Genomic DNA, 14,712 nt, shown 5'->3' with positions numbered 1-14,712 from the left:
TTTTCCAACCAGGATGTAAATTGCTTTGACCTGTACTGGAATTTTCTATTGAGTTCGGCTTTGTCTGTTGGAGTGGGGGAAGGTACAGTTAAGCTGATTATCTCAACCTTTGCGTATGTTGTGTAGATTTAAGTTGGAGCCAGGAGAGTGGATCCCATACAGAGGCAAAACCTCTCCCAAGTCACAATGCGAGCACTGGGCTGAAGTCAATAGAAACATTGAAACTAGTCTGCGCAGTAAATATACAGCAAGTACAATCATTAAGGCCTGGCGGAAAGGAAGTGGAGAAAGAAAAGCTTTCAAAAAGTCCCAAGCTAAATTACACTGGTTAAATCAAATTACACCAGAGATCCAAACCTCAAAATAGAAGATTTAGTGCCACCGTTACAATTCCTCTGTCTTAACAGATATCTATGTGTGTATATATAGAGATACACACAGATAGATAGATAGATAGATATGGAGCTCCTCGGTGTAGCTTCAGATATAGATATATCTGGGGCCACCCAATCCCTGAGCATTTGTTCCCTTCTTACTCATCCGCCTTGTTCTTCTCAGAAGCCCCTGCCTCTCAGAAGCAGCCCCTGAGACATAAATATGAATGCAAATAATTTATTTGTAGGTGATTCTAGGAAACAATGGTTAGCAAGAGGGTAGGTAAGACTGAGGGGAAGGAAACCATAAAAGGTGTGTATGCAGAGAGTTCCCACTGTGGGTGGGCGACTGGAGTTTAATCCCAGGAGAACCCAGCAGCCAGAGCTACCCCATGGTGTTAAGCCAGGCAGGAGGAGGCTAGGGTGTTTGTTTAGCAGCTCTCATCAGTCATTGGCCGCTGCAAGGTGGCTCGTAGTTCCTGGGCAATTCTAATCTGCTCTGCATGGGCACTGCATCCTCCAGCAGCCAGAGGCCATCATGTGAGTGGTTGAAGTGGCGCTGGCTTGCGTGGATGTGGAGATGCTAAGTGTGGGTGGGCACTGCTGGTGCCTGCTGTAAGGCCGATTCAGTACACTCATGATGCCAATTGGGACATGCCTAGCTGCCTCCTCTGTTCGGAAATCTACCACGTGTATAGCTTGGTGGGAGCTTTTCCTCTATGGCAGTGGTTTTCAACTGGGAGTGATTTTGCCCCATCCCTCCAGGGGAAATTTGGCAATCAGGAGACATTTTTGGTGTCACGACTGGAGGGACGGATACTACTGGCAACTAGTGGGTGGAGGCCAGGGATGCTGCTAAACATCCTGCAATGCTCAGGACGGCCCCACCACAAAGAATTATCTGGTCCCAAGTGTCATTAATGTTGAGGCTGAGAAACCAGGTCTGAGCAAACCAAATGGCCAAAACCTCACTCTCCATGACACCTGGCAGCTAGAGCTTGGACTCCTACCTCCTAAGCTTAGCTCATTGGAGGTACCCTCCTAGCAGGACTTGAAATTGGAACACTTGAGAAATTATGTCCCACCCAGTGGCCATTGTCAAGTGCCCCTCCCAGCAGCGGCCACAGCTACAATTGACTAGTCTCTTCTGAGGCTTACCTTGGGGTGTTTCTTACTTCCTCCTCCCTTGGCTTCTGTCTGTTTTCCAAACGGACATTTCAGTCTTCCTATACTGTTTGTTAACTACCCGATATGTTTCCCATCAATTTCTTTTCTGCTAAAGATAACTAGAGACAGATTCTCTTGTGTAATAGTCAGGGTAGCTTCATTGTAATAACAAACAACCCCACAGCTTCAGTGGCTTAACACAATAAAAGCTGCTTTCTCACTCTCAGAGCAGTCTAAGGAATTCATGTGGCTTTCCTCCAAGTGGTGACATGGAGATGCCAGGCCCTTCCATCTTGTTTGTAACCCTGCTGTCCTGGAAGTTGTCCTCAGCATGCCCCAGGGTCCTGTTCATCTGGGTGACCTATGAAAGAAGAGCCTGAGTAGAGGGTCCCATGTGCGTTAGGGGACCAGGCCTGGAAATAGTGTTCTTCAGTTCTGGTTCATTCCATTGGTTCAAATCCCACCGAAATGCCTGGAGTCTAGGAGATACAGTCTAGCTGTATACTAGGAAGAAAAGTATCTTTGGTGGGTATCTAGCCAGTATCGGCCACATCTCGTTAGCAAGCTGGATCCTAACTAGTAGAACAGATATAGACGGAAATGCCATCTGAGAGACAGGGCCCTGCAGAATAAGAGTGCAAGGACTGGGGCACCCTATAGATCGGGTGACAAAACACTTAGGGAGGTGCAAGTCTTGGGAAGCACAGAAATTTGAGTAGGAGTGTATATAACCATAATGGCCAACCTTTTGTCTCATTCATTCAGCAAATATTCATTCACTCATCCATCATTCATTAATTTAGCAAGCACCTAGTGTATACACCAGCCACGATGGCAGGCATTAAGGACACAAAGGTGAGCAAAGAGACACAGTGCCAACTTTCATGGAGATTTTATTTGAACAGTTAAAATATATCTGCGAGGTAGATATTGTTACCTCCTATTTTAAAGATGAGGAAACACAGAGAGGCTACACAACTTGCCCACGTTTGGTGCCTGGCACCAAGTGGGTACTCAAGAAATTCCTGTATGTATGTAAAAGGCCTCACAGAGCATGTGGAATCAGAGCCAGAAGCAAAGCAGCATGCATCTTAGCCACAATATGAAAAAAACCCAGTTCATTCACTCATTTATCCATCCATTTATTCATTGGATCAAGATTCCTTATTTGCTGAAATTAACCCAACTTGGCAATTTCAAATACAGTATTTTGGGTCATAGCTGATTGTTTTTTCCGACTTTCCTGTCCAAGAAAATGTTAGAATCATGGAACTTTGGAGGAAGACACTTAAGGATCCAGAATCTTTTGCGAGCATGATATAGATGTAGAAAGTGAGGCCTAACGAGATGAACCGGCTTGCCCAAGTGGAGGAAGTTACTTGGTAGAACCGTGAACTAAATCCTGATTGTCCTCGTTTCCGGTCCTGCTCTTTTTACCAAACAATGCTGCCTCACTCCAGAGTAGCAGAACTGGGGGCAGGACAATGTGGTTTGGGGCAAGTTGGTATCTGAACAAATACAATTAGCAAGATTTTCTATTTTCTAAAAATCTTGCCATCTAAAAATCATTTTATAAAATGATTCATGAAAGTAGGGGATAAAACAGGGTCAAACATTCACGTGTATGGAACACAAAGAATTTATCTTCTCCCTCCCTTGTTTCCACAGCACCCTGAAGTACTTCTGTTAACACTTATGCCATTAATTCTGATAATATATTTACATTTCTGTTACCGAGGGCAAGGGATTATGTCTTATTCATCTTTTTATCCCAGTCAAACACAGTGTCCAGCACATGATTGGCATGGGTACAATAATTGTTTGTTAAAGGAATGAATAAGTCTGTAAACTATGTATGAGGAGTTTTTGAAATTAGGGAGGGAGGTATACATGTAAAAAAGGAAAGAAAGAAAGAAAAGAAGAATTTGTTTTAGCAATGTCACTATTTTCTTCTTTAAAAGAAAAGGATCACAAATGTAGTTCTAATTTTACAGTCCACAGAACATTTCTCAACCAAACTTTCCCAAATTAAGTTGGAGTGACTTTGAGAAAGACTTTATTTTTAAGGCCTATCTAAACGCAATTGCCTGTGTTTAGTTCTCACAAATCATTATATAGGCTTTATGTAGGAAAAAAATAAATAGACAAGGCTTTCAGAGGTATGCCGAGTTATTATTACATTCAATTGTGAACAGGAAAATAGCAAAGGATATTTACACATGGAACAGGAAGGAAGTATACAGGATGGACTCAAGCCATACCTACTCCCAATAGAGACAAAAAGAAAAGCCCCTGATGATTGAATGCCTTAAGTTGGAAACTTATGAATTTGGTTAAAATCAAGGGAGCTAACATTCAGACAATAATATTCAATTCACGGCAAGGGGATTTTTCTGTATAGTAGTGACATTTAAAGGAAGGCATAGACTCCCTTAAAAATCAGATGAAAGCCATGTTATTTCTCACCAGAACATACTCCCCCCATATATAAAATGTTATTCACTGTTTCTGGTCGTGAACTGACCCCACCCCACCACCACCAGTTTATGAATCTGCTATGAAGATTGAAATCTGATGGCAAAATTAATCTCCAGTGAGTTCTGACTCCAAAATCTATATTCTTTCTCTTATGTTGATAGGTGACCTTAGACAAGATAATTTGACTGCTCTAAACCTCACATTCCTCATCTGTAAAATGGTGTAATAATACCTATCTTATAAATGTTGTCAAGAGTAAATAATTACTCTCTATAAAATGTCTAGCATGTATGTAGTAATTATTCACAAATATCAATTTCTTTTTCTTCCTCAGTGAGCCAGTGAAGAGTTCTAAGAACTGGCAACATTTGAGGGGAAAACGAATCAAGGTGTCTTTTTTTTTCTCTTTTAATCTCACCTTAGTGATTCTTCTCAAGAGGTGAGACTCATTATGTTAAAGAAGACCAGACATTCTAAGAACCACATGTTAGTTGTCTAGCCCAGGTCACCAGGGAGAAAAAAAAGAACAAGGAACTATCTAGTGGATACATTTCCACCAAGCAGTCCCCACTGCCTAGCACAAGCCCTGGCACTTTGTAAGTTCCAGATCAATATTTGAGCGAGAATGGAGGGAGAGGACAGAGAGGGAAGGAAGGAGAGGGGAAGGAAGTGAAGGAAGACTGAAACGTGGTTGGGATGTTTGCTTCTACCATAGAGCTCCAAGAACTGTGTCCTTGACAGGCACAGAATGATGAAAAACAGTTTATATCTCAAGATACACTTTCCCATACAGAAATTAGCAGTGTCTGCATCGAGAGTCTTACACTTCATGGGCTCTTTTCATGAAGCAAGAAGGAATGGAAAAAACAGACGAGGAAAACGCATACATTTCTAGAACATCACTGGGCTACAATAAATATAGAAGATTAAGAAGAGGTGCCGCTCTTCTCCAGTAGGAATGGTGATCAAGAGAACACAATGAAGTTTGAGGGAGAGGACTATGTGATGGAAACAGAGACATGAGCTCATCCTGTGTGTGACCTTGGGTAAGGTGCTCTGCATGCTGCAGCTGAGTGTTTCCATCTGTAAAATGTCGGAATTGGTCCAGATCAATGGTGCTCAATCGTGGTTCTCTATTACAACCATTTGAGGAGTTCCAAAACATCCCCACACCCAAGCCATCGTCCAGACATTAGAATCTCTTGAGGTGGGGGGCCCAGGCATCAGTAGTTTCACAGCTTCCCAGCTGAACTTGAGAAGTACTGATCTAGGTGATCTCTAGACCCTTGCTACCCTAAGTGGTTCTCAGAAAAGCAGCATGGGTATCACTTGGGGTCTTTTTAGTAGTCAAGACTCAGGCCTCACTCCAGAGCTACACAATCAGAATCTATATTTTAACAAGCCCCCCCTCCCAGGTCTCCCACCCCCCGGTAATTTGTATTGAATTTAAAAACTCTGGCTCAGATACTCTTCCACCCAGCTCTTTCATCCGACAGTGCTTTACTTCTGGTGCTGATATTTCAATATGAGTTTGGGATCTCAGTGCCGGGCACATCATATAGTGAGAAAGTCCAAAACTGTCCCATCACACCTGTTCTACACAGGGGGCTAAGTGGAAATAGATGGGGGGGGGATGGAGGCCTGTAAAAGGTGTGGACGATTTTATGAGATTCTGATCAAAGATTGTTTTTGCTTTGTAGATGGAGTAGGGTCCCCCCAAGGGCAGTTCTCTTCAAAGTGAGCAACACCAGTGTGGGTATTAAAAACACCTGCCTCTATGTGGCCATTTGCATTCAACCTGGCAACACATCATTTCCAGGTTCCTTCTCTGTTCCTCATACTACTTGATGGCAGCTTTGTCCCCGAGGAAATATTAGGTGGGCTGGCCAAGGAGAGTTCGACTTCCTCCGGAAGTTTCCTGGTGTAATGTTCATCATTTCCTTTAAGCCTACAGAAGGGAAGTTGGCTCTGAAAAAAAACAAAAAGGAGAAACAGCATCAGAGTGCTGAAACCAAAGCTAGAATGTGACAGATAAATGTTTTGTAAGATTCTACTCTGGCCCATTATAACTCAGGACAAAGAAAGCAGGGTGGCCCCTACGTTTTAGGCTAATCATGTTTTATTAGGACTTTTTTAAGTAATAGTGTATTTGGGGGAGAGAGTGATTTGGATCTGAATGTTTAGGAAGAAGTGGCATGGGCAAAACCATCATTTTCCATTCAATTCAAGGATTGAATGCCCCCTAGGCATTAGGTGGCAGCCAGTGGGGTGTTCTGCCTATCTCCCTCCAGGCCGGACCATGCCAGTGAGCATCCATGGGATTTTGTCTGCCCTCAGCTCAGCAGAAGTCCTGGGATCAGCACCCTGGTAGAAGCCTTCCGGCGATGACGGAATGGAGATGGTGTCTAAATGTCAAAGCGCCCAGGGCTTTGGGGTGAGAGCATGTGGAGACCATGTTGGAGGCTGGCTCTGAGAGCTGCCCCGCAGCATGAAGCTCCACTTGCCCCCCCCCCCCATTCCTTGATACACACCTGCTATTGTTTGCCTTCCCTTCCCAGGTTTACTCCCTCAGTCCCCTACCAGTGTTCTCTGCTTTTCCAGAACAAACGACTGCCACTCCAATGGTTGCCTCAGGGTCTGCTTGTAGGAAAACCCTCACCAAGACAAATTTTATATACCATTTACTTTACAGTATTCGCAGGTATACAGTTCATACCTTATATTCTTTCCTTTCAATTTTATATTTCTAGTAACTAAACCCGGTTATGGTATGAAGAGTTCAAAAAGTTTTGGTAAGGCCTTGACGAGATCTTATTACCTTATTCATGAGACTCATTTGACATCTGAAGCCACCAAGGAGTAAGATGAGAAAAGGGGTGTGGGTGTTCGGGAAGATGATGCCAGCACGGTGTTTAGGAGAAAACCTGAACGGAAGCAGGACAGAAGTGCTGTTCTGAACCAGCATCCTTGGTTCCTGCTTTGATTTCTCAACGAAATTCTTAAATCCTGGAGTGCAGGTTTTACCGAAACCTGTCCCATGTCTACAAAAGACGGCGATACGCAGGGACTGACGAGAATGAAGTGAACTGAGTCTGGGGGAAGTTTCTCGGTGACCCGAGAGCGGAGGATGCGCGGGTGGTGCTGGAGGCGGGTCCCAGCCAGATGTGCACGGCCGGCCCGCCCTCCCTCGCGCACCCGGTCCGCTTCACCCACAGAGGAGCCGCGGAGCGCCTTGCCAGGGCGCCCCCACCTCTCCTGAGGCCGCAAGTGCCCCAGCTGCAGGGCCGGCCTCCCCTCCCCACCCGCGGGGATCGCGCCTGGAAGAGCAGAGGCCGGGAGCAGCCAAGGAGAGTGGAGGCAGCGGCCCCGCTGCGTCCAGGTCCCGCGCCCTCCCGGGGGGCAGGAGGAGGAGCAGAAGGCCACGGCAAAGTCCCGCTCCAAGATGCCGCCGTTCTGGGCACTTACGCTCCCACTGCTGCTCCCCTGGGTGGCAGGTGGATTAGGTAACGCGTCCAGGTGAGTGTCTGGCTGGCGATCGCCCCCGCGCCTGCGCTCCCCCATGGGGCCCCTTTTCTTTGTCCCCCGTCCCTCAGGACACCTCCGCGGATGTGTGCGCGCTGAGACAGAATTTAACAAGGGCACCAGGTCTGCAGCACCCACAGGCTTTGCAGCAACCAGTTCCCTTTGCATCCGCGGTACCCCACCGTGGGTTCCGGGAGAAGGGAGACTGCGCGCAGCTCGGTAGGTGCGTTCTGGCTTGGTAGTCTGCAGACATCAACCGTGGGGCTAGGTGTGTGAGGGTCTGCCTGTGGGTAGGTGAGCCGCATCTGTGTCTGTGCCGTTTTCCACCCTGTCTGAAGGGCGTCAACTGATTGTCAGTCACTAGTTTTTCTGGGGAAGGACGGGAAAGGAACTGGGGATGACATGACACGAACTGTTTACTGTTGGTGGGCTGAGCCAGCCTTGAAGAGGGGTCCCTCTACTCGATGGCTTTCTGATTAGGGTTAATGAACTGGAAAGAAAGGACATGGTTGTCAGATGAAATCGACTCATGCGTCTTGCTATGACAATTCAGAATCTGAAGCCATTTCTTTACTGCCGGTAAGTTTTTCTAAGCCCTGAAACTTAGTTTTTAAAGAGATCTGCAAAGCCACTTAGTAAATTCACACTTATATAGTGCTTGCTGTAGTTAGGCCTGGCATTGTTCTAAACCACTTTAGGACTATTGACCCATTTTAAGCCCATAACTGCTCTGTGTGGAAGGTAGTATTATTCTCACCCGCCTGTTGTAGAGGAGAAAAATGAAGCACAGAGAGGTAGAGTAACTTGCCCAAGGAGGCACAGCCAGTAGGTGAGGGCCCCGGCATTCAAACCCAGGCAGTCTGGCCCAGAGTCCCTGCTCTTCACCAGTCATTAGGGCAGCCTTTGGGGAACCACTCACTGGAAAAGTTTTCCTGGTTCTCTGTCTGTGATATTTTGCTTTCTGAGGTGTGCCCCAGAGCAGGCTTCTCCACTATGGCACTGTGGCACTATTGAACTTTGGGGGAGAGCTGTTCTGTGCATTGTAGGATTTTTAACAGCAGCAACTGTGGCTTCTACCCACTAGATGCCAGTAGCAACCTCCCCAAGTTGTGACAACCAAAAAATGTCCCCAGACACCCACACATTGCCCAAGGTCCCCTGGGGTGGGAGGTGGGGGGTGGGAGGAGAGTCACCTGCAGCTGAGTGAGAATCACTGTGCTATTGAGATTTTTTAGCTGGACAATTCCTGGGGAGAAAAGGCTGAGAGCCTTGGTGTGGTACAGGCTTCTTAAAGGTACAGGCTTCTTCTGTCTTTGACTTACAGAAAACAGACCTTTTGCCAGAGTCTACCACAGTATTAAGGGATTTTGAAATTCAAAGAGAACAAACCTCAAACCAGGTTCTCAGAATGTATGGTCACAAGTTTCAATTTCCTTTTCTTGATCAAAATGTGAGCAGATGTCATTCGCTCATAATCACATTGTCCTGGGACGTTGGAGCTTCCTGTGTTGCTAGAAAGCCCCTTAAGGAAGACAGAGTGCTCTTTGGAAATGAGATTGCTAGTTCATTAGCAGCCGGCAAACCGACCTCCAGAAGCGTCACTTTCGAAGTGCCACCAAATTAAATGAAAAGCCAAAAAGCCCCCAAATAAACCAAATAATATTAAAATGGAGAATTTGTGTCAGGATTCTGCAGCTTTCAAGATATGAAACCTGGTTTCTTTACACAGAATCAGGTTCACAAGCGGGTGTGTTTATTATCTGCAGCATGCTTGAAAATGTCAAGTGGTCAGCTCTTCAGGAACTGCCCAGAGCCGTATTTAATCAACTCCAAACTCTGAGTTACAGGCAACACATTAACAGAAAAGGCAAGGCATTCACTGCGGAAAAGTATGTCTACTGGTTATTTCCTGAGGTTTCACAGCTGATCACAAAAATTGTCACTGTTATAGAGAGAGATTTTTAATATAAGCACCGCTTGTTTTTTTAATTGAAACACTGCACCATAATTTTAGCGATGTAGAAAATTATATGCCTCTTAAATGGTCTTAGCACATAGTAGACAATTAATACTCATCAGATGAATAAACCATTAGCAGTGTGCATTTCTGTGATCTTAAGCCTCAGAATTTGGCTTTAACCCTAGACTTTTTTATGCTTTTGGGCATTGGGACAATTTAGATACTCTAGACCTATTAATACTTTGTCTAATACAGTAAATACAGTAGCCACTAGCCCCTTGTCACAATATTTGAGTACCTGAAAGGTGGCCGTCCAAGTTGAGATGTGCTGTAGGTGTAAAATACACATCAGATTTTGAAGACTTTGTATGAAAAAAGAACATAAAAGATCTCACTAATCATTTTATGTAAGTACATGTTGAAATGATAATGTTGTGGATATTAGATAAAATATGTTACTGAAATTGATTTCATCCGTTTCATATTGAAAAATGTAGCTACTAGGAAATTTTAAATGCCACATGTGGCTATTATTTTTCTATTGAACAGCATCAGTCTGGAACATTTATTGATCTGAAGTTTGTCTCCAGTGTTCCAGGTCCTAAAGTTGCCATCTTTTTGCCTTGGGCACATAAGATAAATATATTAACTTCCCTATGTTTGAGATTCAAGTTTGGAGCAACTCCCTACTTATAACATATTTCTGCTACATGTTTTTTCTCTATTGAATTTGAGTACAAACAATGTGAGAGATGAAGGAATGATTGGGTTTGTGCAGAGGCACGCTTGGGAGAGTCCTGCTTTCTGCAAACTACACCCTACATAGAGAATTGAATTTTCTCAGAGCCATATTAAGGAAATGCCACTGTAACCATTAACAACAAACTTAGTCGCTTAAAATAACACAAACTTATTCTCTTCCAGTTCTGGAGATCAGAAGTCCAAAGTGAGACTTATCGGGCTAACATTGAGGTGCTGGCAGGGCTGGTTCCCTCTCAAGGTTCCAGGGGAAAATGGCTTCCTTTTCTCATATAGCCTTTAGAGCTTCCCAATAGTCCTTGGCTTGTGACCACATCACTCCAATCTCTTCCTTTGTCACCTTGCCTTTTCTCTGACTCTCAGTCGTCTTCCTCCCTCTAAGAAGAATCCTGTAGATTATACGAGGCTCTCCCAGATAATCCAGGATGATCTCCCCATCTCAAAATCCTTAATTTGACCACATCTGCCAAGTTCCTTTTGCCATATAAGGTAACATTCACAGGTTCCAGGGATAAGGATGTGGACATCTTGGAGGTGGGGGGGGGGGGCTTATTCAGCTTTTCACAGGAAGCCTGACTGTGAGTCTGTTGTATTTAGATTTATGGACTAGACTTTATTTTATTTTTAAACGTAATTTTAGTGATTTGTGAATGGCTGCCATGCCATTCATTTCTTTATTCTTAAAACGAGAATTTGTGGGAATATACCCAAAACTAAAGAGTTGAGTGTTTCTAGGAAATAGTGACCATGAAATGTCCAATTATATCATAGAAGTCCTTTCTGAGCAACCTTATTTCAATAGTTTCATTGGCTTAGAAGGTATTCAAGTCCTATTTATATGTAATTTATGTGCATAAACCAAGGTTATGTAAACATTAAATGAGATTAAGTATATTGTCTAGCTTTCATAAACCAGATTGGCATTCAACAAATATTGTTAAGACACTACTATGTGTCAACACTTAGCAGTGTGATTTCAATCAGTTATCTCATCAACCCTAAGAAATGGGTAGTGTGTCTGTTTAACAGACAATGCGATGGAGAAACTTGAAGAAATTAGATGATTTCCCAAGAACTGCATTTGATTTGGTCTTCTTCTCTAAGAGCAGTGACATTCCACATACAGGCATACCTCATTTTTTTTTTGCGTCACTTTATTGAGCTTTACAGATATTGTGTTTTCATTGACATTGAAACAAGACCTTCTACCAGCAAAAAGATTAGGACTGGCTGAAGGCTCAGGTAATGGTTAACATTTTTTAGCAATAAAGTGTTTTTTAATTAAGGCATTGTTTTTTAGACATAATGCTATTGCACACTTAGTAGACTACAGCATAGGGTAAACATAACTTTTGTATGCACTGAGAAACCAAAAAACTTTGTGTGACTCGCTTTATTGCACTGGTCTAGAACTGAACCCACAGTATCTCCGAGGTATGCCTGTATTCCAAATATATTTCCCCCCAAAATTTAACACATAAAAGCTGACATTTTTACAAAGTGCTTTCTCACACATTATCACCAGTGACCCTGTTTAGCTTGACTCTTGCCCAGTACAATCAAGGGACATGTGTAGAATAATTGGGGAATCTCTACCCTCCTTCCTTCCTCTCTAAGTTTACATTCTCTCAGAAGCAGACTCTGTGAGGAGGATTCGAGTGAGCATGGTTTATTTGGGAGGTGACCCCTGTTCTAGTAGGGACAGAAAAGGGAAAGAAGTTTTATCAAAATAAGTTGCCACTGTGATTTGATCCTGCTGGGGAATTCTAAGAGACAGCAGGACATGAGCCTCAGAATGTGAGTGAGTCCACCTAATATAAAACGGAGAAGAAGGTGTATTCCAGTGCTTAATTTGTAGTAGATATTGCATAGGAATAAATGAATGGCTGGCAGGGTAGATACATACTTGCAAAAGGAATGCAAAAGGAAGGCTTTGGCCCAAGCTACAGAGTGGACTGGCCAGCATCTGTGGTCATGATCCCAGTGGCTGCCAAGAGGCAAAAAAGGCAGGCTGGAACCAGGCTGCAAGGAGCCCAATATGCCAAGCCGAAGAGTTTGGACTTTGTTCTGAGAGCAATAGAGAGCAAAGCAGGGTATTGCAGGTTCTGTGTTCTTTAAAGATAACCTGGTCATGACCAGTTCATGCTCAGAATTATCACACAATTGCACAGAATTGTCATTTAGGTAATGAGCCATAGTTTAGATTAATTGGCAGCATCTTTTCTTTCGTAATACACCTAATAACAGTGTGCTTATAATTCGTGGCATCTCAGATTTGAGGAAAATAAATGGAAAATTAAAATACCAAACCAGCAAATATCTATAGAAATATCGTCACCTTGCTCTTCAAGTATTCTCTTTTCTTTGTTTCTAGACACCGCGTGTATTAGTTATCTATTGCTATTCAATAAAATACCCCAAAACTTAGTGGCTTAAAACAATATTTATTATCTCACACAGTTTCTGTGAGCCAGGAATTCAGGAGCAGTTTGAAGTGGATGCGGCTTGGGGTTTTTCACAAGGTTGCAGCCAGTTGTTGGCCTGCGCTGCAGTCATCTGAAGGCTTGACTGGGGCTGGAGAGTCTGCTTTCAAGATGGTGCACTCACATGGCTGTGGGCAGGAAGCCTCAGCTCCTTGTCTTGTGGACCTCTCCATTGGGCTGCTTGAGTGTCCTTGTGACTTGTCAGGTGACTTCCCACATAGCAAGAATTCCAAGAGAGAGAGACGACAAGGAGGAAGTTGCAATGCCTTCTATGTGCTAATCTAACAAGTTGTCCTCCTTCATTCCTACCATATTCTCTTTGTCAGAAACTAGTCACTAAATACAGCCCCACATAAGGGGAGGGGAGTTAAGCTTTATTTTTTTTCTAATTTTATTTTTCAATTACAGTTGACATTCAATATTATATTAGTTTCAGGTGTACCGCATAGTAGTTAGACATTTATATAAGTTACCAGGTGATTCCCCCATAAGTCTAGTGCCCACCTGGCACCATACATGGTTATTACAATATTATTGACTCTACTCCCAATGCTGTACTTTGCATCCCCATGACTATTTTGTAACTACCAATTTGTATTTCTTAAGCCCTTCACCTTTTTCACACAGCACCCCCAACCACCCTCCCATCTGGCAACCATCAGTTTGTTCTCTGTATCTGTGGGTCTGTTTCTGTTTCATTTGTTTGTTTATTTTGTTTTTTAGATTCCACATATAAGTGAGATCATATGGTATTTGTCTTTCCTTGTCTGACTAATTTCACTTAGCATAATACCCTCTAGGTCCATCCATGTTGTTATAAATGGTAAGATTTCATTCTTCTTTATGGCTGAGTAATATTCCATTGTATATGTGTACCACCTCTTCTTTACCTAGTCTATTGATGGGCACTTAAGTTGCTTCATATCTTGGCTATTATAAATAATGCTGCAGTGAACATAGGGATGCACGTATTTTTTTCAAATGAGTGTTTTGGATTCTTCAAATAAATACCCAGAAGTGGAATTGCTGGGTCATAAAATAGTTCTATTTTTAACTTTTTGAAAGGCAGCATATCAAAGAAATTTTGGATGTATTTTAAAAGCAACACAGCACACACACTTGTTTTCCTTCTGCCACACTGGTTACCTCCTTCCTTCTCAACTTCTTTTACCAGTCCCCATGTCCATAGAGATCAGTTTCTGACTCTATTTTATTCCTTATCTATACCCTCTCCAGGTGATCTTTGCAGTCCTAGTGCTTTCAATGCATCTATCTGTAGATGAATTCAAAATATGAAGCCCAGGCTCTCTATTCTTGACCCATCCATTGGGATGTGTCACTGAGTTTAGGACGTCTAAAACTGCATTCTGGATCAACATCACTACCATGTCTCACTTGAACACTCTCAATAGCTTATTTTGCCCCCTCCAGTCCACATCCCAGCGTTCCTCTTAACATTTAAATCAGATCATGTCAGCCCTCTCCTTAAAACCCTTCAGTGACTTTCCATGGGGTTAAGAATAAAATCCATTCTATTTAGAATGGTGTGAAAGGGCCTGCTTGATCTAGCCTTGCCTATTTCTCTAACTCCATTTTATATCATTCTCCACCATGTTCACTATGAATGAATGAATGTGATAGAAAATAAATGTAGCTCTCTTGATAACACTGGCTTTTTCGACTACTTTCCCTTCCTTATTTCACTTCCCTACTCTCCTATTGATGTTCCCTTCACCTCATAAACAAACCACTTGCACTCAAATCCTTGTCTCAGGGTCTGCTTCGGAGGGAACCCAAACTAACATACTCCTCCATCCCCAATTTCCACCTAACTCCTAAGCTTGGAAGGTAAGTGAGAGAAATAGAGGAAGCAGTGAAGTTCTCAGTTCTGCTAAGTTTTGCCCTTCCACTCCTGGTGTGGGAAATTGGAAGAGGCATCACCACACACTAGAACCGAGGAGCTTGATAG

At 43.3% G+C, this 14,712-nt stretch overlaps 1 protein-coding gene across 3 annotated transcripts in view; it reads left to right on the top strand.

Annotated features, from left to right (window-relative positions):
- Positions 1–7,159: 7,159 nt before the first annotated feature.
- EGFL6 (EGF like domain multiple 6) overlaps positions 7,160–14,712 on the top strand; it is a 52,669-nt gene continuing 45,116 nt past the window's right edge. Inside the window, exon 1 of one of the 3 annotated variants that reach the window (XM_081043161.1) lies at positions 7,160–7,535. In XM_081043161.1, the coding sequence (XP_080899287.1) occupies positions 7,462–7,535 (74 nt within the window). In that variant the 5' untranslated portion in view covers positions 7,160–7,461. The remainder of the gene's footprint in view (positions 7,536–14,712) is intronic. The other 2 variants (XM_081043160.1, XM_081043162.1) reach the window with 2 other exon arrangements.

The sequence above is a fragment of the Rhinolophus hipposideros genome (assembly GCF_964194185.1).
Source record: "Rhinolophus hipposideros genome assembly, chromosome: X".
Lineage (NCBI taxonomy): Eukaryota > Metazoa > Chordata > Mammalia > Chiroptera > Rhinolophidae > Rhinolophus > Rhinolophus hipposideros.
This window is presented reverse-complemented; position numbering and strand designations above follow the sequence as displayed.